The sequence below is a fragment of the Podarcis gaigeae genome (genome assembly GCF_964106915.1).
Source record: "Podarcis gaigeae genome assembly, chromosome: 14".
Classification (NCBI taxonomy): domain Eukaryota; kingdom Metazoa; phylum Chordata; class Lepidosauria; order Squamata; family Lacertidae; genus Podarcis; species Podarcis gaigeae.
In genome coordinates this window covers 17,318,168-17,343,195 of record NC_139690.1, presented here as the reverse complement: position 1 = coordinate 17,343,195, position 25,028 = coordinate 17,318,168, and the positions used below count along the sequence as shown (strand labels likewise).

Here is a 25,028-nt window from a genome sequence, read left to right as displayed (position 1 = left end):
TTCTGGCACAACAGAACACCTTGATGGAAGCCAGAGCGCACAGAAACGCTGTTTACCTTCCCACCACAGTGGTACCTATTTATCTACTTGCACTAGTGTGCCTTTGAGCAGGTAGGTTGGCAGGAGCTGGGACAGAGCAATGGGAGCTCACTCCGTCACGGGGATTTGAACCGCTTACCTTCCGATCAACAAGCCCAAGAGGCTCAGTGGTTTAGACCACAGCACCACCCGCGTTCCTATAGTGGCTAGTAGCTGAGGATGGCTAGCAGGCCCCAAGCAATTAGGTTTCCTTATAGCAAGGGGAGAATCTGAGTCTGATGGCACCATGATCAAGTAGCACAGCTCTTCAGGGCCTCGGATGTTCTCTCCAAGCCCTACCTAGGGATTAAACCAGGGACCTTTTGCATGCAAGGCAGATTCTCTGCAACTGAGCCACAGGCTCCTGCCTAGGCAATAACAAAGGATTGTATCCAACAATGTTCTGCTGACAGTAATGGATTTAATGGACCTATGTTAGCCATATCCATTAATTTCAATGGGTCTGCTCTGAGTAATACACTGTTAGGTGCAGTCCGTCAATCATTTTAGCCAAGTTCTTACAACCACATTCTGTGCTGCTTTCAGCAAAAGTCACTCAGTAAGTAACTCTGGTCTCATATGCAGCAGATTAATAAAGAAAGTTTAGTTTAGTTTAGTAAAAGGGAAAACCAAGGGGCTTGCTTCTCAAACGGTGCCTGTACGCCTGGTGGAGAACTGTACAGCAAGTAGCTATTCCATCCATAAACAAGCCTAGTCTCTTCCTGGGTGGGAGGAGTGCTGTGTTTTTTCAGTAACAGTTTAAAGAAGTGATGTTTTCCCCTTTTTATTGTTCCTAACCTTCCCTGCTGAGGATGAAGTTTTTACATTTGTTTTGAATTAATCATCGTGCAAGTAGCTCTCAGCTAAGTCCGAAACATCCCACTGTTTGCAGCTAAAGAGAAATGAGGAGATAGCCACCAGGGGGTCCTTTCTAGGTACACAATGACCTTTTGCCAACAAGGAAAAACATTAGGTCTCCCTGAACTTCTTGTTCTGCTTACCTCACCCTGCCCTGACTTTTCAAAGTCGATCTGGGTCACCGTAGGAACGGTCCATTAGCAACCAACAAGATTCCAACCTACAGCATCAGCCTGTGTCATCCCAAGCAATAATTGTCCCGTGCTGCGTGGAGGCTCCCAAATATTGGAAGAATTGTGGGAGTGGTAGCAGTGGGCCAGGACAGCTATAGCCAGTCATTATAGACAAGTTGTGAGCTAGATGGACCAATGCTCTGACCCAGGCTTCCTCAACCTCAGCCCTCCAGATGATTTTGGCCTACGTGATTTCTGTTCTCATCCTGAAGCAAAGCTCTTAACCCAAGGTACTATTTCTGGAGCGTATGTACATACCTGAAGCGTATGTAACCTGAAGCGTATGTAACCTGAAGCGTATGTAACCCGAGGTACCACTGTAGTCAGTGCTGGGCTAGATTGAATGGAGGAAAACAACAATACAGTTGAACCTCAGAAGTCGTACGGAATCCGTTCCGGAAGTCCATTCGACTTCCAAAAAGTTTGGAAACCAAAGTTCCTGCAGCCAATCGGAAGCCCCGTCGGACGTTTGGCTTCCAAAATTAGTTTGCATACTGGAACACTCACTTCTGGGTTTGTAGCATTCGGGAGCCAAAACGTTCGAGAACTAAGCTGTTCGAAAACCAGTGTATGATTGTATAAGGCAGCTTCCTGTTTTTAGAGAAAGTGCACAGCTCACTGACATAAGGTTCCGTCTCTGGTATCTTGAGCTGGGCAGAAAAAGATTCCTCTCTGAAACCCTGAAGAGCCACTGAGATAGATGGAGCAATGGTCTGGCTCAGTGGAAACCAACTTCCTGTGTTCTTATTATTTACATTTTCCCGCAAACAGGATTGCAAAACTGGGATTTGATCCTACTTTACAGGGCAAGTGCAAACTATAGTTTGCTGTTTGTATGAGTTTTGCATACCAGGAAGGAACTAATTAAAGCAAATATGCAAGGGGTGGAGGTTGACTACAAGACTTAGATGAACGGCACGAGAGATGTTTTCATTTGTGTGTGTGTGCGTTTAATAAGTTCCACCTATGGCTTTCTCTAGATTAGGCACCATTTATAATTCCGTGTCCTTTTTTCCTTAAATGATAAAAAGTCGCATTTTTCACTTAGGTGTGATCAAAAATATACAGTCAAACCTGCACGTTACTTCTAGGATTTAGCATTGTGTTGATTTTGGACTGGTTTTGTGCAAATAGTCCAAGCTCATGCAGAGGGGCCAATCTTGGTGGGGACGTTTGCTCTGCAGCCGTCAAGCACGTATCTTAGCAGGAAGAAAGAGCCATATGTTTATAAGCAGCATGTCTTACGAGACAGATTATATATATAAAACTGTTGAGGACATGGGCTGAGGTCAGAAGTTCTGCACTTGCTGAGAGTCCAAATTCGAAAATAAGGAACTCTCCTTCTACCCCCTGCCTCTGTGGAAACACACAGCCGAATACCAGAAATCAGATTTTCTGGGGGAAATCCACTAGATGGCTTTCCGTAGGCGCACAGCTTGGCCTAGCAAGTGGGACCTACAAGCAGATGTTACAGTGCAGAGTGTTTCTGTTCTGGATTCCAGCCACTCCACCCCCCAAAAAACCCCCCTGTTTCTGCCTCCCCATCCCCAGTCAACCTTCCGTTGCCACTAGAACAGAGGAAGGTGCTTTCTAACAAATCAGGCCATTGACCGATCCAGCCCAGTATTGTCTGCACTGACCTGCAGTGGCTCTCCAGGGTTTCAGGCAAAGCCCTACCTGCAGCTTTAACATACAGAGCAGATGCTGTACCACTGAGCTCTTATTGCCTTTCCATATGACGAACAATTGGATTGCCATAGAACATGTTACATTGAGTCAGATTACTTGGTCCATCTGGCTCAGAGTTCCTTACACTGGCTGGCAGCATCCCCAGCCCTACCTGGACCTGGGACCTTCTCTGCAGACAAGACAGGTGCTCTGCCACTGATCTAGCTTACTTCCTACTGGGATGTCTGAGTTTTTCCCATTAAGGTGTTCCCCCTCCCCTAATTTTTGTTGTTCTTCTTCTGCAAACTACTTGGGGTTTCCCTGAACCAGCTGGTGCCTCCCTCTTGGGTGTAAAGGTAAAGGGACCCCTGACCATTAGGTCCAGTCACAGATGACTCTGTGGTTGCGGCGCTCATCTCGCTTTATTGGCCGAGGGAGCCGGCGTACAGCTTCCGGGTCATGTGGCCAGTATGACTAAGCCGCTTCTGGTGAACCAGAGCAGCACACGGAAACACCATTTACCTTCCCGCCAGAGCGGTACCTATTTATCTACTTGCACTTTGATGTGCTTTCGAACTGCTAGGTGGGCAGGAGCAGGGACCAAGCAACGGGAGCTCACCCTATCGCAGGAATTCGAACCACCGACCTTCTGATTGGCAAGTCCTAGGCTCTGTGGTTTAATGCACAGCGCCACCCGTGTCCCTCCCTCTTAGGTGTAGGTAGTGTCATTTTGAGACCTTAAGCGGCAGCTCTTACAACCACTGAATATCAGCCCGAGAGAGAGAGAATGATGCCGCTTCAAAAAGAGAATGTAAAATTGAGGGTCCACAGTGTGTCCATTCCATCCACTTTTGTCCCCTAAAATCATTTCGGCGAACCTGCTATCATCATCTGAAGCCCTTCTCTGTGCGCCCCTTCCAAAGGATGGTGGCAACAGGCCTTTTCGGTGGTGACCCCCACCTGCTTGTGGAATGTTTTCCCTAGGAAGGCACACCTGGCAATATCTTTATTTTTACATGCCTGGCAAAGGCTTTACTCTTTACCCAGGCTTTTAACCCTTAGTTTAAGGGGTGGCATTGTGGCTTTTTTGTTTGTTTGTTTGGGGTGGAATCTGTAAGCCCTGAGGAGTTTTATCTGTCTAGCTGTGTTTTTAGATTTTTATTGGATGTTCTGAACTGGTTTTTATGTAAGTTGTGTTGGGTCACTGTGAGAAAAACAACCAACAAATATTATTCTTATTATGTGAACTTGAGAACCTTATATGCTGCAGTTGTCAAAATCTTATTAAGAAGAGATTTTACCCAACTTAAATTTCATTTCATGCACCTCGGAAGTAGTTTCTGGATCAAACACAAAACATCCCTTTGTTTTTCATACAATTGTTTGCGGGGGATTTCCTTTCTGTAGTAATGACGATATATATTACTACGTGTTCATGTCCAGTTTTAGGGAATCTAAAACAGAAGTTGTTTGTTTTTATACAATCATTTGCGGGGGATTTCCTTTCTGCAGTAATGACGACAAATGTTACTACATGCCCATGTCCAATTTTAGGGAATCTAAAACAGAAGTTGTTTAGCAGTTTGTGGAGCTTTGGCATGTATGTGAGTCTAATGGACAAAAGCTGATCTTGAGAAACAAAGAGGTCATGTTAAAAAATCATTGTATGTAGTTATTAAGCTTTTCCCCTTATCTTTCCTCCAAGAAGTTCAAGATGATACAATGAATTCTCTCTTCCCATTTTATCTACACAACAACCCTGTGAGGTAGCTTAGCCTGAGGGAGAATAACTGAGACTGGGTCTCCCTAGTCTCTAACCTACTGCTCTTCAACCTTGGCTCCCCAGATGTCGTTGGACCACAACTCCCATCATTCCTACCATTAACTAAACTAAGCTGGTTATGATGGGAGTTACAGTCCAACAACATCTGGGGACCCAGGGGTGAAGAACTGCAGCCCTGACACCTTGACCTCCACACGGTGCTCTAGTGTCACCAGTTTTGCTTTGACAGCTGCTAAATCCTACCAGCTGCCCACCGACTCGTCTCCAAATATCTGAGATCAAGCTCCGAGGAAATGCTTTTTAATTGTTGTGCAATGTCTTCAGGTCAATTTGCGGCTCTATGTAATGTTGCAGTTGTTGTTTGCAGTGTGTTTTAGATTCCCGAGATTTGTTAATGGCCAAGGGCCAGGAAGACAAATAAGCTTGAACTGAACTGAACTAGATCCATCCCTGGTCAGCAACTAAGTCTTTAACTGCCTCTGACTCACTTCCAGGAGCCAGGCAAATGGCTGTTTTAGCATACACATTCTGGCGGTGAGGCCAGCCCTCACCTCACATGCTTCAGCTGCTGGCTCTGCAGTGCCCGTGCCACAACTCCTGCACAGAAACTCACATTTTGAACCTTGTGGGCGTGGAGAATAGCTTGCGGCTTGTGAACAAAGCAACACAGGCTTATATCAGGTCTGATTTTTTAAGAACAGCGGGAGCTGTCTTGTACCAAGTCAGACCATTGAACCATCTAAAGGTAAAGGGACCCCTGACCATTAGGTCTAGTCTTGACCGACTCTGGGGTTGTGGCGCTCATCTCGCTTTATTGGCCGAGGGAGCCGGCGTACAGCTTCCGGGTCATGTGGCCAGCATGACTAAGCCGCTTCTGGCAAACCTGAGCAGTGCATGGAAACGCCATTTACCTTCCCACCAGAGCGGTACCTATTTATCTACTTGCACTTACATGCTTTCGAACTGCTAGGTTGGCAGGAGCAGGGACCGAGCAACGGGAGCTCACCCCGTTGCGGAGATTCGAACCGCTGACCTTCTGATCAGCAAGTCCTAGGCTCTGTGGTTTAACCCACAGCGCCACCCGCGTCCCATTGATCCATCTAGCTCAGTATTATTTACACTGACTGGCAGCAGCTTTTATACAGGGTTCTCTCCCAGCCCTGCCTGGAGATGCCAGGGATTTAACCTGCTGGCAAAACACAAGTTCTACCACTCTGCTACGGCCCTTCTCTTTTCTGACTGACAGCAGCTTGCCAGAATCTCCTCCAGCAGAGAGCTGTCTTTCCCATCACTTCCTATGTGCCTCATCCTTCTAAACTGGCGGTGTCAGGGATAATAATAATAATATTATTATTTTTTATACCCCGCCCTCCCAAGCCAAGGCCAGGCTCAGGGCAGCTAACAAGCAATAATTAAAACAAGTTGAATGAATACAGTGGTGCCTCGCAAGATGAATGCCTCGCAAGACGGAAAACCCGCAAGACGAAAGGGTTTTCCGTTCGCGAGTTGCTTCGCAAGACGAATTTCCCTATGGGCTTGGTTCGCAAGAAGAAAACCCATAGGGAAATCTCCGGGGACCTCTTTTAAATGCTGGCGGTGGGGAGCCAAGCCTTCCCCCCCCTCTGGCCTTCAGAAGAGGTCCAGGAAGGCTGGCGGGGGCCGAAAGGCTTTGCTCCTCACCGCCAGCATTTTAAAAGCGGTCCGGGATAGCAGGGAAGCGCTTCCCGCTATCCTGGACGGCTTTTGAAGGCAGGCAGGGGGGGAGCAAAGACTTTCGGCCCCCGCCGGCCTTCAGAAGAGTTCCTGGACTGCTGTCCGGGGCGATCTTAAAATGCTGGCGGGCGGCAGCGAGGCCTTCGCTGCCGCCCGCCAGCATTTTAAAAAAACCCGGGACAGCGGAGGACTTCGCTGTCCGGGGCGATCTTAAAATGCTGGTGGGCGGCAGCGCTGCCGCCTGCCAGCATTTTAAAAAACCCCGGGACAGCGGAGAAGTCCTCTGCTGTCCCGGGGTTTTTTAAAATGCTGGGGGTGGGAAGAAAAGCCCTTGTCCCCCCCCCCCCCAGACTGTCCCCAGACCTGGTCTGAAGGCGGTTTCCATAGGAACACATTGATTGATTTTCAATGCATTCCTATGGGAAACCGTGCTTCGCAAGACGAAAAACTCGCAAGACGAAAAAACTTGCGGAACGAATTAATTTAGTCTTGTGAGGCACCACTGTACAACTTAAAAACAATATTAAAATACAACATTAAAACATTAAAATGCAGCCTCATCACAGGAGGAGAAAGGAAAAAGAAAGAGGGGGAGGGAATCAAATTGACTCCAAGCCAAAGGCCAGGCGGAACAGCTCTGTCTTACAGGCCCTGCGGAAAGAAATCAGATCCCTCAGGGCCCTGGTCTCATGAGACAGAGCGTTCCACCAGGCCGGAGCCAGTGTTGAAAAAGCCCTGGCTCTGGTTGAGTCTAATCTAACTTCCTTAGTGCCCGGGACCTCTTAGGGTGTTGCAATTTATGGATAGAATCCAGAACCCTATGCATATAAGGAACGTGCTCACTCACTGTGCCACAAAGCAGCTGCTGTAGATGTTAGATTTTGAGCACTGTTAAAGGTGCCAAATTGTACGTACTGTATGTTTTGTATTGTGATGATGCACCTGGAGAGGGCACTGTTTCTACTTCCCTGTTCAAGGTCCAAAATGAACAGAGGAAGCTTTTTCCAGGTCAGACATAGGGGTACATCTGTCTACACTAGAATTATTGATTCCGACTGGCAGTGACACCCCAGGGTCTTAGTCAGAGAGAGGTATTCTCCATCACTGGCTACCTGATCCAGGTTTAATGCTAAGAATTAAACCTGGAGGCTTTTGCATCAGAAGCATGTGATCTACTACCAAACTATAGCATCTCCCCAAAGCAGAGAAGCAGCAGACAGGGATAGTGCTACGTGGATAATTGAGTGTGTGCTGCTACACTCCAAATCCCCATCTCTTGCAGCGGTACTCCCACCTCCTGCCCCCACCGCACCTTTTTTTTAGGATGATACAACTGTCTTACTGTCAGACTACTGCCTCGCAACACAAGGCCAACAGTCTTTATGCAGGCTAATAGCAGTTCAGGCTCAGTAGAAAGCACAAGGTCCAGGAGCCAAGAGTTCAGGATCTGTGAGGAAGGGAAGAGTTATGACAAAGGCAAGACCCAAACAGGAGCTACAGAGATGTCCCAACAACTGCCATGCACCTCCCACCAAGCTTTAAAAGATAAGACAGGGTGTGCTCACGCATGAGACTCTCACCCTATGAGCCTGCTGAGTGTGCAGCTGCCTGCTCCTTCAGGATAGGTGCAGCTGTTGCCACCTACAAAGGCAGCCCTGGACTCACAGTGACAAGACCTCCCCTTCTACCTCCAGCGTCTCTTCTTCAGCTCCTCCCCTGGCTGGTCACAGTCCCTCCCTACACACACACACAAAGTTTTGATGGGATGTGCAGAGCTTCCTGGTGGGTTATTTTTAAAGGAATGTGGTTAAAAAATTGACCTGACTGTATCAGCCTTGCACATAAGGCCACGAACATTACTAGCCTGAAAAAGTGTGCATTGGCATAACTGTGACCTTGGGAGCAGCCCCGCTAGTATAACTGGAGGGCAAGATTATCTCATCAGGCCTGAAGCAAGTTGTTAATTTCCACATTGTTTGTACAGTGGTACCTTGGGTTACATACGCTTCAGGTTACAGACTCCGCTAACCCAGAAATAGTACCTCGGGTTAAGAACCTTGCTTCAGGATGAGAACAGAAATCGTGCTCCGGTGGCGTGGCGGCAACAGGAGGCCCCATTAGCTAAAGTGGTGCTTCAGGTTAAGAACAGTTTCAGGTTAAGAACAGACCTCCAGAACGAATTAAGTTCTTAACCCGAGGTACCACTGTAATGGTATTGTTGAAAGGGAGCCCTACCAACTTTTGGTTTTGGTTGTGTGCGTTTTGTAGTTGTTGCTGTTTTGCTACAATAGACTGTTAAACTATTTTCCCATTGCCGCGCAATGTGCATTTCCTGTGCGTTCCCATCCCGTTATCCTGAAATGGCTTTTTCTGTGCTTGTTCTTGCAGCAGATAAAAAGATGATGCCTTCAGCATCCACAGCCGGTAACCAGCAGATCTACTCTCAAGGGAGCCCCTTCCAGCCGGGACATTCTGGAAAGTCGTTCAGGTATTATACATGACAGCGGAATGAATCACAAAAAAGGAAACGCAATTGTGTAAGAGTCATAGATGACGACAGCCCTTGATTCTTAACAGCATCATGGCTTAATTCTCCCTATAGGAAAGAATCCTTGTGGCCACTTTCCAGAAATCACTTTGCCCTGGAATCATCCACTAATAGGATTTTTCGGGATCTGAAATTTTGTATATGGGCCGCATCATGGTGTTTTTGCAAATGTAGTTGACTTGTGCTCACCTTCTGGGAATGTTGATACAATACAGTTAGTCGCAGTCTAGGTCTCTTGCCCTGATGTATATAGCTGACAATCATTTTTTGCCATTTCTTGAGTTTGGAATAAAAATAAAAAATTGGGAAATGCCTTTTTAGAGAGCGACTAATAAACTTGGCTCAGGGCGCAAAAGTATAAATCTCACCTGGATGCAGTAAAGAAAAGACAGCCAGTAGAATGCGGGGGGGGGGGGGGATTAAGACAAAATGCAAAGAAGCGAAAAGTGGACTGCAGAGGAGGAGGAGGAGCAAGATGGAAACGGAAGCAAACCAAAAGAGGGGCATTATAATAGTAACAACAGCCGGGGGGCGGGGTTGAAATACAAGGTAAAGTCTGATGCAGCTTAATAGATTTATTAGTTAGATAAATTGATTAAAAACTTTTTGCCTGATTAAAAAAGTGCCCTTTTTTATTTAGAAAAATATTCATATATTTCATCGTTCAGCAATATAAAAACATTAAAAAGAACACAGAATAATAATAAAAATGATTATATTTCTTTCGTGTGTGTGTGTGATATAATTTTCATACAACTAGTTTTAAAACAGTGGTTCCCAACCTTTTTTTGGCCATGCCCCACCTAAGCATCTCTAAAATCCTGATTGCCGCCCCCCCATGACATATAATTCTTATTATTCTAAAAGTGAACTCCTATTCACATGGAGGAAGCCTAAAAGGCCATTAACTTGGTCTAACTCATTCTGGAATTGCCCTTCTTAAAAATCAAATTGCCCCCCTGTGGGGCGTGTGTCCCATGTTGGAAACCGCGGTTTTGAAAATTGCAGAAGGCAGACACCATCTTAGAAGAGGCAACCCCCTTCTCTCTCTCATTCAGATAAAATGCCTCTTCCAAAAAAGGGATGCCTGTTCTTATACACAGATGTGCATCGTTTAAATGCACATTAAACAGCTGTAACTCATGCAGCTATTCAAGTAGGATTTCATTGAATTGTGTAGTGACTCTAAATTTCAGAGCCGCTGAACAATGAACAAGAAAGGAGAGAGGGTGAGAGAGCACACCATTCACCAGTTAGGTGCCCAGGAGAGGGAATTAGAAATCAAATGCCAACTATGTTTTTGTAGAAACGAGTGTGGTGTGGTTTGTTTTGAGCATATAATTGATAGTGTTGTTCTTGGGAAGGAAACGCTTTTCTTGGAAAGAAAAAACCTTCCTTGATGTTTATTGCCTGAATGAAAAAGCAATCAGTAAGTAGCCTAGAGGATATTGCCAATATTAAAATATGCTTTAATTAAATCTGATATGTGAAGCTAGGACTACATTACAGTGCAACTAATTTCCCGTGGCTGTTCTGAGGTTTGGGATTCCTGAACTGTTTTCTTTGAAGGTTGTGTGTAGATTTCTATGCTATTCTGTTGGGTGTCTCCTGCAACATAAAAGTGAGGCCGGTATAGTTAAGAAGTATTTATTTGCTTTTGAATGTTACATAATCATGAAAACAGACACAGCACAGAAGATCTCTGATCTCCCTTTTCTGTAGTGTTAGTAATCTGTACAGGGCAAATTTATTACAGTACATAATTTATTACATAACATAACTGCACAGCTAGTATATTTTGAACGAGATTCAATTCTCCATTCAGGGAAATTCCAGAAAGGTACATCATGTCATAGAAGTCATAACAAGACAGCGACCATGCAGTACAAAGTAGTTATGTATTTTATTTTTCCCAGGTTCTTTGATCTTAAAGACTCAAAGTCTGTAATGGTGAGGCTTCCTAAGTTCGCAATCCTGCACACTTCTACTTGGGAGTAAGCCCCATTGAACTGAGCAGGGCTTACTTCTGCGTTTGCTTGGATATTAATACTCTACAACCCCTCAACTTGGGATAGCTCAGTTGGTACAGCCTGAAACTCTTTATCTTAGGGTCGTGGGTTTGAGCCCCACTTTGGGCAAAAGATTCCTGCATTGCAGGGGGATGGACTAGAGCAGTGTTTCCCAACCTTGGGCCTCCAGCTGTTTTTGAACTACAATTCCCATCATCCCTGACCACTGGTCTTGCTAGCTAGGGATGGTGGGAGTTGTAGTCCAAAAACAGCTGGAGGCCCAAGGTTGGGAAACACTGGACTAGAGGATCCCCGTGGCCCCTTCTAACACTGTGATTTCACAGTCTTAAGGCTGTATGCTTTTGAATACCGGTTTCTGGAAACCACAGAAGAGGAGAAAGTCCTCTTGTGCTCAGGTCCTGCTTTCCAGCAGACATCTGGTTGGCCACTGTGAGAACTGTGGTCTGGGTCTTGTCACTGTTTTGTTACAGTGATCTGATTTACTTGGCGTGTGGACTTGGTCCAGAGAAACATGTTGGGTGGGTCTTGCCTGCCTCCCATGACCCTTAAAATGTTACACATGGGCCCTGGGGCACATGACTTTGCCGCATCATCTGACTGCCCACCAATGAGGGTCCGTAGCTCAGCAACAGACCACATGTTTAGTTTTCAGGCAGGAGTCTTTCCCAGCCCTACCTAGAGGAGCCAGGGATTGGATCCATATGAGGTGTGCTCTCTACCACTGAGCTATGGCCCCTCTAGAAAGGTTTTAAGTACGACTGAGAGAATGCCTGCAAAGCACTCTGAACCCTTGGCCTTTGTTAAACAAATGCTGTGTGTTGCTATTTTTGTTTTCTGGAGAGAAGAAAGTGGAAAGGAAAAATATATCATGAATTGAGAAGTGGGGAAGGAAATATCCTCTAGGCTGCTGCATAGCACTTTTCTGTTTGTTTGTTTGTTTGTTTTTTGCAAAGGAAACAAAAGTTTCATATCTCTTTTGTAGGAAAACTATACTTTTTGAGCATTCTGCAATTATGAATACCATCCTTTTTGAAACCAACGCAGGAGGAGGCAATATCACCCATAGCAAATATATTAATTGCATCCATCCTTCAGTTATATCTGGACTGATCCATGTAAAACGAAGGAATGGAGGTTGCAGGGCTCTGCTTAAGAAGACTGTTGCCCTTTGTGTGTGCTCATGTAGGCTGAGGAGGATCTCTTGGAGTTTAAAAACACCTGCAAAAGGCTGGGGGGAGAGTTGTTTTCATCTTCTCCTTTATGGTGCCAAGATTTGAGTCCCTCAGTTGGCACTTTCTGGCTCTGTTACTGGAGCAATTCCCCAAAATTGCTGCCAGGGTACATTTGTGTGTGCCGTGAGTGCAGTGCTAGCATACCATGAGAAATAAATTAAATAATTAAGAGTGTTTTGCAAGCCCAAAATATGTGCCTGTTGCGTTTTTGTGTGTTTCACTGCTCCTGGCCATGCCTCCCCTTAACCAACCTGGGGGGGGGGGGAATTCTGCTGCAATTCTTCATCAAATATGACTAGAATGTTCAGAAACGTTGCTGAATTGGTTCATCCTCAGATGAACTTGCCTGTTGCATCTCTGCATGAGTAATTGTTCCAGGTTTAATACTTCCTTCTGGTAGGCACATCCAGGTTAGTGACTTCTGCAGAAAGAATGAGCAGTGGGCATCTCTGAAGGCAGGTATTCCTTCCTCTTGCACACTCTGAAAGTATCTGTGTGCATATAAGCTACAGTGGTACCTCTACTTGCGTTCACCTCCGGTTACGTATCCTTTGGGATACGTACATGGCAAACCCAGAAGTATTTTTCCGGGTTTTGCCATGCACAGAAACATTAAACCGCGCCATGCGCAGAAGCAGCACCTCCAGTTGCGAATTCCTCAGGATGCGACCGGAGCTCCGGAACGGATCCCGTTCGCAACCAGAGGTACCACTGTACTTACATTCTTGTTAATTCCTTATCAGGGTCCCTCTTCAGCTTTCTATATATCTTCATTGTTGGTTGATATAGAATACCAGGCAATTAAAAAAACCCTGTATACTTTTAAAATATTGCCATTAGTCCTCGGAAGAAGTTTACTTAAGATCAAAGGGTTATTCTGGGATGTTCAATGCAGCAAAAGTAATAGTCTGCATTTTTTGCATTTGAGTTGTAGTCCATGTATCCCAAAACGTGATTTGTTTAACTGATTTACTGGTTGATTGGGAGGTTTGCAAACTGTAATTACAGGTGTTCTTGTAAACAGTAGTTTGCATTCAACAACGTTTTCCTCAGAGCCATTAAATGAATGGACCTAAGGTATTTGTTGATTTTGTTAGGTCTATTCCATGAGTAACATTGGATGCAACCCCATGAGCATCCTTATAGCGTCAAACTCATTCCTGTTCTCTCCCTTTGAAGCTCGTCTGTGGTCCACGTCCCCGGCGTCAACGACATCCAGTCGTCCTCATCAGCTGGTCAGAACCTGTCCCAGATCTCACGCCAACTAAATCAGAGTCAAGTTGCCTGGACGGGAAGTCGCCCTCCATTTCCAGGACAGGTAGGAGAGTTATAGAAAAAGTTATAGAAAAAGTTTCACTTTCTGGGCCCAAAGAAAGAAGGCAGTAGAGACAGGAATCTTCCTCTGAGAGGGGACCTTCCTGAATGCATATCGCCTAGCCTTGAGCCAGCACTAGCTAGCCTAGGAGAGGAGTAGGGAATCTCAGGCGCAGAGACCAGAGGCAGTCCTCAAAGTCTCTTGATCTGGTCCTTGAAACAAACCCCAAGCCCCATCTCTCACTGGCCCTGTTTGTACACGGAATGCTTTAGCCTGGTTGGATGTGTTAATTACTGATTTATTGTGGATTTGATCAATTGCGGAGTAACCTCACTTGTAGTTACTGCAATTGTTAAAGTATTGTACATGCAGGAATTGGCAAGTGAATAGCTGATGGTTAAGGATAGGTGAGTTTAACGGAATGTGTATTAGAAGCAACTAGGAAAATAAATCAGCAACAAGAGGAAACTTTGGATGCATCAAGAACAGTGTGTAGGAAACCGTTTTTTAAAACAAAAAAGGATTAAATTTATTTTAATTTGTGGCTGATTAGGTAAAAATTAGGGACGCGGGTGGCACTGTGGTCTAAACCACAGAGCCTAGGGCTTGCCGATTGGAAGGTCGGCAGTTCGAATCCCCGTGACGGGGTTAGCTCCCGTTCGGTCCCAGCTCCTGCCCACCTAGCAGTTCAAAAGCACATCAAGTGCAAGTAGATAAATAGGTACCGCTCGGGTGAGAAGCTAAACGGCGTTTCCGTGCGCTGCTCTGGTTTGCCAGAAGAGCTTAGTCATGCTGGCCACATGACCCATTTGTCTGCGGACAAATGTCGGCTCTCTTGGCCAGTAAAGCGAGATGAGCACTGCAACCCCAGAGTCGTCCGCAACTGGACCTAACAGTCAGTGGAACCTTTACCTTTTTAGGTAAAATTTGGAAAAGCAATGAAAGCAGTTTGGCAAACTTTAAAAAAAGCCTGGCTGAATGTGTCCTTGAATTCAGATAATGCCTCTTCCTTCCCTGGATGGAGGATGGGGTGTGTTTTTGTGTGTGCTGTACAAAGGTAACATTTACATTCATTGCTGCACCCACTTTTGCCTCTGGTCTGGCTGGCCACTGGCATGTGGACCTCCCCCCCAATTCCCACCCAGGAGGGAAATGTGGCCCTTCGGACAGAGAGGGGTTCCCCACCATTGGCCTGGGAAGAGTTTGTAGCACAGAGCTATGCTTTGGGTTTCTTGAAATTAAACAGCCCAGAACCCACGTTGCTAGAGCACAGCAACCCACCTAACTAGCTCTGTAAAGACGCTTGTTTTGCAAAAAGAGATTGAAGTCTGTTGCGCCACTTTGTTCTTGGGTCAAATGCCGCGGGAAGGATGATAACGCCTTGATGTTGTTGTCTTTCACTCTCCCATTCAGCAAATTCCTTCGCAGTCTGGCAAGGCTCAGTCTTCTCCCTTTGCAATTGGAACCAGTCACACTTACTCTGCTGACCCAGCGTCGTACAGCCCCCTGTCCAGTCCTGCTACCTCCTCTCCGAGTGGGAATGCCTACTCCAGCCTAGCTAACAGGACAGCAGGATTTGGTAGGTATCAAGCCTGGCTGCCTCGCCTAAAACAAAAGCGCCACGAGGTACAATGAGGTCTCTTTGACTTACTACGAACATATCTCTTGTGGATCAGGCCCATGTCCATGGCCCACCTAGACCAGCATCCTGTTCTCACAGTGGCCAACCAGATGTTCCAATGGGAAGCCCACAAGCAAGACCTGAGTGCAGCTATGATGTTCAGCTATCACGGTTCATATGATCTGGGGGCCCAGCAAGCAGAATAGCCAGTTAAAGAGGCTAGACACTTTCAAAGCACATTTCTACCACTGTAACAGTTGTGATTTCCCTTTCCCCTCCACAAACGAATCCTAGAAACCATAGTTTACCCCCTCGCAGAGCTACAATTCCCAGAACTCTTAAAAACCACATTTCCCAGAATTCTTTGGGGGAAGGTCATGTGCTTTATATGTATGGTGTGGGCATGTAGCTTGCTCGACTAAACTGGTGAGCCAGGGTGCACAACCAGAAAGCAGCTTGGTTAATAATAATAATAATAATAATAATAATAATAATAATAATTTATTATTGATACCCCACCCATCTGGCTGGGTTTCCCCAGCCACTCTAGCTGGCTCCCAACAGAATATTAAAAACATAAGAAAACATCAAACATTAAAAATTTCCCTACACGGGACTGCCTTCAGATGTCTTCTAAAAGTAAGATAGTCATACCTCGGGCTACAGACACTAAAGGTTGCATTTTTTGGGGTTTCGGAAGCGCCAAAACCCAGAAGTACCGGAACAGGTTACTTCCGGGGTTTTGGTGGTCGTGCATGCGCAGAAGCGGTAAATCGCGCTATGTACAGAAGTGCCGAATCGCAACTCGCGCGTGCGCAGATGTGGCGCTGTGGGTTGCAAACATGCCTCCTGCACGGATCACTTTCGCAACCTGAGCGTCCACTGTAGTTGTTTATTTCCTTGACATCTGATGGGAGGACATTCTACAGGGCGGGCGCCACTACCGAGAAGGCCCTCTGCTTGGTTCCCTGTAACCTCACTTCTCACAGTGAAGGAATAATTGCTGAAGGACCAGGGTTCAGATCCAGCACTCAGCCGTGAAGCTCTTACTGGGTGATCTGCGGCCAGGCATTCTCTCCCAGCCTAACCTACCTCATGGGGTTGTTGTGAGGATAAAATGAGAAGGGGGAGAACCATATATATTGCCTTGAGCTCCTTGGAAGAAAGGTGAGATATAAATGCAGAGAAATGAGTAGGAGACACGACTGTACATCTGCAAGCCTAAAAGATGATAGTCAAATCCATTCTTCTTCTGTGTGTGTGTGTGTGTGTGTGTGTGTGTGTGTGTAGAGGCAGTTGTCTAAAGCAGGGGCAGCAGCCAACATGGTGCCCTCCATATGTTGCTGCACCCTAGCTCCCATCAGTCCCAGCCAGCAGAGCAAAGGGATGATGAGCATTGTGGTGTGACAACATATACAAGAGAGAGATGCTGACTACCCCAGTCTATAGGAGATATATGACACTCTTTTGTCATCACAAAGTCCATCCACCTTGAGCCCTGAAACCTGGCAGTCTTTTTTGTTTAGTTTGTTTGCACTTGGAGAAAATGCTGTTGTGTTGAGTGGGGAGAGCTTGAATTTATATTTTCTCGCGTCAGCAAACTGAAGAGCATATCTCAAGCCCGGAGTTTGTAGCAGATAATTCAGGACAGGCTATGAATCAATTTCTGCGGTTTGAAGGCGAGTGCCAGGAACAAAAGGTGAAGAGAGATCACTTAGATACCAAAGCCTCCCGTAAGCATGGGGGTTATTAGTACTGTTTTGTTTTTGTTATTTAAGTCACACTCAGAGAAGCTCAAAACTCGACCAAAATATTCCCATTGAGGAAGGGTCTTTTGCTTTGACCTTACCAGACTTCGTTCAAGTTTCCTAATTCAGTTACAGTGGTACCTCGGGTTAACAACTTAATTCATTCTGGAGGTCCATTCTTAACCCGAAACTGTTCTTAACCTGGAGCACCACTTTAGCTAATGGGGCCTCCTGCTGCTGCTGCGCTACCAGAGCACGATTTCTGTTCTCATCCTGAAGCAAAGTTCTTAACCCGAGGTACTATTTCTGGGTTAGCGGAGTCTGTAACCTGAAGCATCTGTAACCCGAGGTACCACTGTATTATGAATTGGGTCCTTTTACATAATAGATGACTATAATACCCTCTTTAACTTACCTTCCATGAGCTCAAGGGACACAGAGGGACTTTCTCATTGGGTGGCTCTCACCTTTGAAATTCTCTCCCCTTTTACAGGAGATTCACCAAAGTCTGAGTCTCTTCACCTTCCAGAATCTGTGGAGGATGTTCTCCTTCAAAGTAGCTGTTCTGTCCAGGGATGGGGTCAGGTTGGGCCAGATGAGATTGATTTAACCAGTGCAAATGGTAGGGGTGGGTTATGCAAGGTTTTGAGATTAGGCAGGCAAATTGCATTCACCATGGGATTCCACAGCACTCTAAGCTAGGTCATTTTAGACTGTACCTAATGGTCTTGGGGGGGGGGTGCTCTTCAGAAGATAATGCACAGGATTACTTCACATTTTAAAATGTGTCAAGTCAGCCCACCTGCATTGTGGGGAGGGGCTTCCTGTTCATTCCATTAAGTGAGACCCTTGACCTCTGCCCTAAAGTCCTGCTCTCCCCACGCGCGACTGCTGGGATTCCAGATGCAGCTGTTCTGCCTGTGCTCTGTTTATTCAGGGCATTACTATTATGATTAAGAAAAAGGAGTAAATTTAACTCTTGCACAAAAGTGCAGATATGGAACCAGTTTTTAGCTATGGCATTTGGCTTTTTTTTTTTTTAAAAAAAAGATAAAGTTACGCATTTGACCCATTCCTTGATTTCAGACTAGTGGGATTAGGTGATGAATATTATTTATATGTTTATGTAATTGTTGTAACTTTTTACAGTGGTACCACAGGTTACAGATGCTTCAGGTTACAGACTCTACTAACCCAGAAATGGTACCTCAGGTTAAGAACTTTGCTTCAGGATTAGAACAGAAATTGTGCAGCGGCAGCAGGAGGCCCCATTAGCTAAAGTGGTGTCTCAGGTTAAGAACAGTTTCAGGATAAGAACGGACCTCCGGAACGAATTAAGTTCTTAACCTGAGGTATCACTATATATACATAGCATTATCCTTCCTACTTTATCAAGATGCTTAAGGCAGCTTTCAAATTTAACCAGCAGAAACCAGTGAAATACAGACTTTAAGCATATTTTAGAACCCATCTCATTGGTTGATACAGTAATACAGAGCAAAGCTCCTAACAATCTGTAATGCCTACATAACTTACTTTTTAAAAATCTGGTTTCACATACCTGCTTAAATGATTGCAGTGTGGGGCTTTGGTACACCTGTCTTTTCCAGTTTCCGTCTGGACAGATGCCACATCCGCACTATACATTTAAAGCAGTATCATACCAATTTAAACAGGCACGGCAAATCCTAGGAAGTGTAGTTTGTAAAGGCTGCTGAAAGATGTTTGGAGACACCTATACTCTTCTCGGGCCGCAGGTGGCGCTGTGGGTTAAAGCCTCAGCGCCTAGGACATGCCGATCGAAAGGTCGGCGGTTCGAATCCCTGCGGAGGGGTGCGCTCCCGCTGCTCGGTCCCAGCGCCTGCCAACCTAGCAGTTCGAAAGCACCTCCGGGTGCAAGTAGATAAATAGGGACCGCTTACCAGCGGGAAGGTAAACGGCGTTTCCGTGTGCGGCTCTGGCTCGCCAGATGCAGCTTTGTCACGCTGGCCACGTGACCCGGAAGTGTCTCTGGACAGCGCTGGCCCCTGGCCTCTTAAGTGAGATGGGCGCACAACTCCAGAGTCTGTCAAGACTGGCCCGTATGGGCAGGGGTACCTTTACCTTTACCTTTTATACTCTTCTCACAGAGCTACAATTCCTAGAGTGGTTTTAACAGTCAGTTCCTCGTCCCAGTGAACTCTGGGAATTGTAGCTCTGTGAGGGGAATAAAAGGTAAAGGTACCCCTGCCCGTACGGGCCAGTCGTGTCCGACTTTAGGGTTGTGCGCCCATCTCACTTAAGAGGCCGAGGGCCAGCACTGTCCGCAGACACTTCCGGGTCACGTGGCCAGCGTGACAAGCTGCATCTGGCGAGCCAGCGCAGCACACGGAAATGCCGTTTACCTTCCCGCTAGTAAGCGGTCCCTATTTATCTACTTGCACCCGGGGGTGCTTTCGAACTGCTAGGTTGGCAGGCGCTAGGACCGAGCAACAGGAGCGCACCCCGCCGCGGGGATTCGATCCGCCGACCTGACGATCGGCAAGTCTTAGGCGCTGAGGTTTTACCCACAGCGCCACCCGCGTCCCGGGGGTGAGGGGAATAGGGATCTCCTAACAACTCTCAGCACCCTTTACAAACTACAGTTCCCAGGATTCTTTGGATGAAGCCGTGGCTGTTTAACGCAGTATCATAGTGCTTTAAATGCATAGTGCGGATGGAGGCAGAACAAGAACAGAGCCTCTCCTTTAGCCCTTGACAGGCAATGCATGTGAATGTGCGTGTAACTTTATTTATTTTATTTTTTTATAATTTTTTATTGGATTTTCACATTTTATAAAGACACAAACAAAAAACACACATAAATGCTTTCATATCCTTACTTTCATAACCCTCTTTCCCTGACTTCCCCCCACCACCCCCCATACATCCCAATTTCCATGTTTAATTCAGCAAGTTCTTATTCCTCTCCTTAACCTATTCTTGTTATGTTTAAACTTAATTCTTTTTGTTAGGCCTTATTTTATTGTCCCGTTCTCTTATATACATTAGATCCTTTTTCTAAGATCGATCAAGGTTCTTATACCATAAATTTCCCCTTTTTTATATTAAAATATAAATCAAAATTACAAAACCCAAAAATCATAAAAAAAATATTTTTGATTCTGTTTTCCCCCTCCCTCCCTGCCCAGGTATCTGTCCCTTCCCAAATAACTGTCCTCCCATGAAACTCCTAGCCCGGATTCCTCACATCAGAGGCCTTTAAGTCGCTATCAGACTCTCTCTGTCTATTCTGTTGGTAGTCCTTTTTGTTGGTCTTCAGATCTCGAGGGATGTCTGTCGCAGTCAGTTCATCTTCTCTCAGTTCAAACCTAATTGAAGAAACTTGCTGCCAAGGTTCTGCCGAAGATCCCCCAAATTCAAAATCATAAAGGCCAGAAAAGAGGAGGAAGTCCCAGTTATGTTTCTTTGCTCTTTTAACTTCCAATATTCCATAGTATCCGGCGACTTCCTCCTTTACTTTTCTCCTCTGTCTCGTCTTTTCATAGTTTATAATCCAAAAAGCTTCTTCTTTGTTTCCTGACCGCGTAAATTTCTGTTCAAATTTTTTTATCTGTACTTTTTCCCCTCCGACCTCCTTTTCCACCAGCTCCAAAGATGTCCTTTCTAGTTCAGCTGCAGAGTCTTTTAGAGTCAAGTCCTTATTTCCATCAGCAGGATTGCTTGTTTTAGAGATCAAGGTCGTGAGTTGTTAGTCCATAACCAAAACCTGCTCTTGCAAGGTTCCCATGAGAAAAAAGGCTCTTTCTATTTCTGCTAGTAATTTTCCTTCTGCAGCCATTGTAATGTCACTGGTTCCCCCTAGGGGGATTGCCATTATTCAGAGTTCTTTGCCAAAGTCTTTTACCCTGTTATTTACTTTGTTTCCAACCACTTCTAGTTAAATGTAACACCTTTAAACCAAAGAGATATAAAGTAATACAGTTCTTATCTTTATCCAACCGTTTGACAGCTCGATTGACAGCTGTCAAACTCCTGTTCTTTCACGCTAGGTTCATGCGGGACGCTCCCGGATCCGGGGGGGGGGGGGGTGCACAAAAGTTTTCAAAATTCACCTCTTCCCTCCAGCACAACTTAAAAAGAAATAAAAGCTTATTCTTACAAATTAATGGAATCTCTTGTCAGTCTCAAAAAACACGAGGTTTTTTTCCCCCGATCTTAGTTTTTCGCTCCTTGCTTCAAATTATCTGTATGTAGGGGGGTGCGGACTTCCCTTTAGCACATCCCCCCGTTCGTTCCAAATTAAAGGTATAAATTTCTTTTAAAGTCCGAATTTCCTTCTACTCACGGGGTATTTGTTTCCAGTCCAAATATCGAGAAGAAAGTTGACGCTCTCCGGCAATGGCTTGCGGCTTCACTCCACTAAAGTAGCGGTCTACTCCCAGCACCACGCCACTCCTCATACCCTCTCCGCAGCCTTTAAAAAGGCTCTTCGATTGTCGAGGAGGGCGCTTAAGGTGCCCACTGAGTCACCAAGTCCACAGGTATCAGCACCTGTGGTTTCTGAGGGTCCCCGCGTCGCCGGCGCGGCAAGACCCGTCTTCAGCGGAGCCGATTCCCTCCGGAGCTCGGAGGGAATCCGCCATTAGACCGATCGCGTCAACCTGGAAGTGTAACTTTATAAAGGAGAAGTTAATCCTAAATGCATGAAGGAACACTGTTCAAACCTCAGGTACAGAGGACTAGACTTAAGGTAGGCAGGAATGAATATAACACCCATCCCGAAAGACCTACACTGGCTCCCAGTACATTTCTGAGCGCAATTCAAAGCACTGACCTTTAAAACCCTAAACAGCCTCGGCCCAGTATACCTGAAGGAGCGTCTCCACTCCCATCGTTCTGCTCAGACACTGAGATCCAGCTCCGAGGGCCTTCTGGCAGTTCTCTCTCTGCGCGCTGTGCCTCCCCGCTGTCCCCCGAGCTTGCGGGGCTGGCGGCGGGGAGAAGCGGGCTTCTCCCCTCCGCCAGCCTCCAAACCACGTCGGGAGACAGCGGGATGGCAGCGTTCCGCCTCCCCGCTATCCCCCGAGCTTGTGGGGCTGGCGGTGGGGCTCTCCTGAAGCCTGGAGAGCGAGAGGGGTCGGTGCGCACTGACCCCTCTTGCTCTGCAGGCTTCAGTGAAAGCCTGCATTCGCCCCATAGGACGCACACACATTTCCCCTTCATTTTTGGAGGGGGGAAAGTGTGTCCTATAGGGTGTAAAATATGGTATTATTATTATTACTACTACTACTACTACTATTACTATTATTATTATTATTATTATTATTATTTGTTTAGTCAAAAAAGAAAAGAAAAGCAGAAGTACATTTTAAAAGACCCACTCTTGTAACTTTATTTTCCAGCTGAAAGCAGCCAAAGCAGCGGGCAGTTCCAAGGGAGGCCTTCGGAGGTGTGGTCCCAGTGGCAAAGCCAACATCACAACCAGCAAAACAGTGAGCAGCATCCTCACCAGCAAACCAGCCAGACAGAAGTGTTCCAGGTGAGTCCCTGGACCCCTGACTCAGCATGGCAAGTTGATCCGTCTCTTGCAGGTGACCTTTTGGGTCCTGTTAAAAGGCAGCAAACTGTCAACAAATATCCTTTTATCCAGGAGTCAGCAACCTTTTCCAGCCATGGGCCGGTCCACCTCCCCTCAGACCATGGGGGGGGGGGCAGACAATATTTTTTTGGGGAAATGGAACAAATTCCTATGCCCCACAAATAACCCAGAGATGCATTTTAAACAAAAGGAAGCATTCTACTCATGTAAAAACACGCTGATTCCTGGACTGTTGGCAGGCTGGATTTAGAAGGCAATTGGGCCACATCCGGCCCCCGGGCCTTAGGTGGCCTGCCCCTGGTTTATTCCTTATGGAAAGAAATGGTCGGTCATGTGGTCACATCCAAGCTAGATGGTAGCATGATGCTGTATGTGGAGCTACAAAAACTGAAGTTTGGTGCCAGCTCCAGGTTTAAGTGGCCCTACGCAGGTGTGGGCCCTGGTGGCCTTACCTGGCTGGGCTGGCAATGCGCTACACCAGTCCTGAGATTTTGTACAGGGCACTTCTTTCCTTAAATTGTGAGCTGACTTTTCCTTGCTGCCTTTGCCGTTAGTTGCTGTACAGCAGGCTTCCTCAACCTCGGCCCTCCTGATGTTTTAAGACTACAATTCCCATCATCCCTGACCACTGGACCTGCTAGCTAGGGATCATGGGAGTTGTAGGCCAAAAACATCTGGAGGGCTGAGGTTGAGGGAGCCTGCGGTACAGTTAACCTACAAAGGGGGGAGATGCTAAAGGCACTTTGCACTAGATAAGGATACAGTGGTACCTCGGGTTAAGAACTTAATTCATTCTGGAGGTCCGTTCTTAACCTAAAACTGTTCTTAACCTGAGGTACCACTTTAGCTAATGGGGCCTCCCGCTGCCGCCATGCAATTTCTGTTCTCATCCTGAAGCAAAGTTCTTAACCCGAGGTACTATTTCTGCGTTAGTGGCGTCTGTAACCCGAGGTACCACTGTACAAGAAAAATCACCTTTCCCTTTCATTTTCTTTTATCATCCAGGATATGCTGCCTATTCCAGGAGATCCAACCCAAGGGACCGGCAATTACAACATTGAAGATTTTGCTGATTTGGGAATGTTTCCTCCATTTTCTGAGTAAATTTTACCTAGCCAGATAACCTCTGCAAAGGACATTCTGGGAAAGGAAATCACCATACCAGGGTAGTATGAGATCCACTTTCCCTGTGTTAACATTATCATAGAAGCTATAAAACAAGAAACACCCCCTTCTCGTACTTCAGATAATCACTTGCGCTTTTTCCAAGTGTTGACCATGCAAGTTCTAATGAAATAACCTAACGCCACCTGGTTGGCATTCGCCGCGAGGATTCATTTTGTATTTCATTCCCATTTGTGGTAGGGTTTTGAGCTTGGGTGGGGCGGGTGGTGGGGACGAGCAGGGAGGCGCTTTGATTTTTAACTTCCTCTCGGCTCTTAATATTTGAATGTGAACCATTTCTAACTTCCCTCCTTAGAGAAAGCTGCTTGTGTGAACAGATAATAAAATAAACACTCCAGTCCTCTGCTGGCTACTTGAAGATAAGACTTCTAGTTGTGAGACTCCCTAGCTGTGACTCATAGACCATGGGGGGTCAGAGAGCTCCATTCTGGTGGTTCTTGGAAAGGTAGCAGAACAGCTGAGAGTGTCTATACATGGTTGTGCAAATGGTCCCCTCACCCCATGACAACAGAGATTGAAGCCATTTTGATCCTTTCTATGGTCATTTTAGGCCAATTTGAATGTAAGGTTGTGTAACTATAACCTAGTCCTTTCTGGCAGGAGATTCCAGCGCCTTTCCTATCTCATTTTAACACAGCTAGGCTTGAATGTATGTACATTTTAGTACTATCTGTATATCTGGTGTTGTACAAACTGGATCTTGAGTTTTGGATTTGTTATTTTACCATATACAAGGGAAGTCTGTGAGAAGGGACAAATGTACCTGAAGAGGGTAGCGATATATTTGGAGGTCTTACAGTCCAAGCTTAAGGGGACAGGTTGCACATGTATTTTGTTTTGAAATCCCTATATGCCCATTGGGGCTCTGCACACCACTCCATCGGCTATATAAATTAATGTGGCTTTGGCAATCTACAGTTTCATCTACTTGTAACACTCAGCCAAACCATTATGATAACATTTCTGTGCAGTGCTCCTTTGCACCCTACAGCTGGATTGTGACCATAATACTGCTTGAAAGTGGTTTAGAAAACAAACAAAACATGTGGGTTGTTGTTGCTTTTTAAGCTCAGCAAGAAATTGGCAAGCAACGTTGCAGCAATAGCTGGAGTCAACAGCTGTGTTGGGCCAATGGTTTCTGGAAAGCGGCAGGTTCTAATGTGGAGCCTAACTTGCTTCCTAGCCATCTTTAGCTAACAAAATGATGGTGGTGGTGCTTCTGTGGGAGAGGCTAGTTCAAAATGCTTATCAAATGGAAGGTGGAAAGACATGTTAACTCTGTGCTTGGAGCTGCTGTCAGATCTCCCACTTGCAACTGTTAGAATCAGATTTCGCCCCCAGTCCTGCTCAGCTGTGATGTGTAGGATCAGTTATCTATGGCCATGAGGTCATATTGTGGAATGCTTTCCTGCCCATCATTAGCCACTGCTGGCTG

The 25,028-nt window shown here is 46.0% G+C and overlaps 2 protein-coding genes across 5 annotated transcripts in view; one reads left to right on the top strand and one right to left on the bottom strand.

The window, feature by feature from the left end:
- The window catches only part of CTXND1 (cortexin domain containing 1), a 187,823-nt gene extending 177,747 nt beyond the window's left edge, over nucleotides 1–10,076 (bottom strand). The window contains exon 1 of the mRNA XM_083712982.1: nucleotides 9,639–10,076. The gene's annotated coding sequence lies outside the window, so the exon portion shown is untranslated. The remainder of the gene's footprint in view (nucleotides 1–9,638) is intronic.
- ARNT2 (aryl hydrocarbon receptor nuclear translocator 2) overlaps nucleotides 1–23,956 on the top strand; it is a 144,773-nt gene extending 120,817 nt beyond the window's left edge. For all 4 annotated transcript variants that reach the window (XM_083712633.1, XM_083712632.1, XM_083712634.1 and 1 more), the window contains exons 15-19: nucleotides 8,722–8,821; nucleotides 13,323–13,461; nucleotides 14,872–15,037; nucleotides 22,212–22,348; nucleotides 23,414–23,956. In XM_083712633.1, the coding sequence (XP_083568759.1) occupies nucleotides 8,722–8,821; nucleotides 13,323–13,461; nucleotides 14,872–15,037; nucleotides 22,212–22,348; nucleotides 23,414–23,512 (641 nt within the window). In that variant the 3' untranslated portion in view covers nucleotides 23,513–23,956. The remainder of the gene's footprint in view (nucleotides 1–8,721; nucleotides 8,822–13,322; nucleotides 13,462–14,871; nucleotides 15,038–22,211; nucleotides 22,349–23,413) is intronic.
- Nucleotides 23,957–25,028: the final 1,072 nt, after the last annotated feature.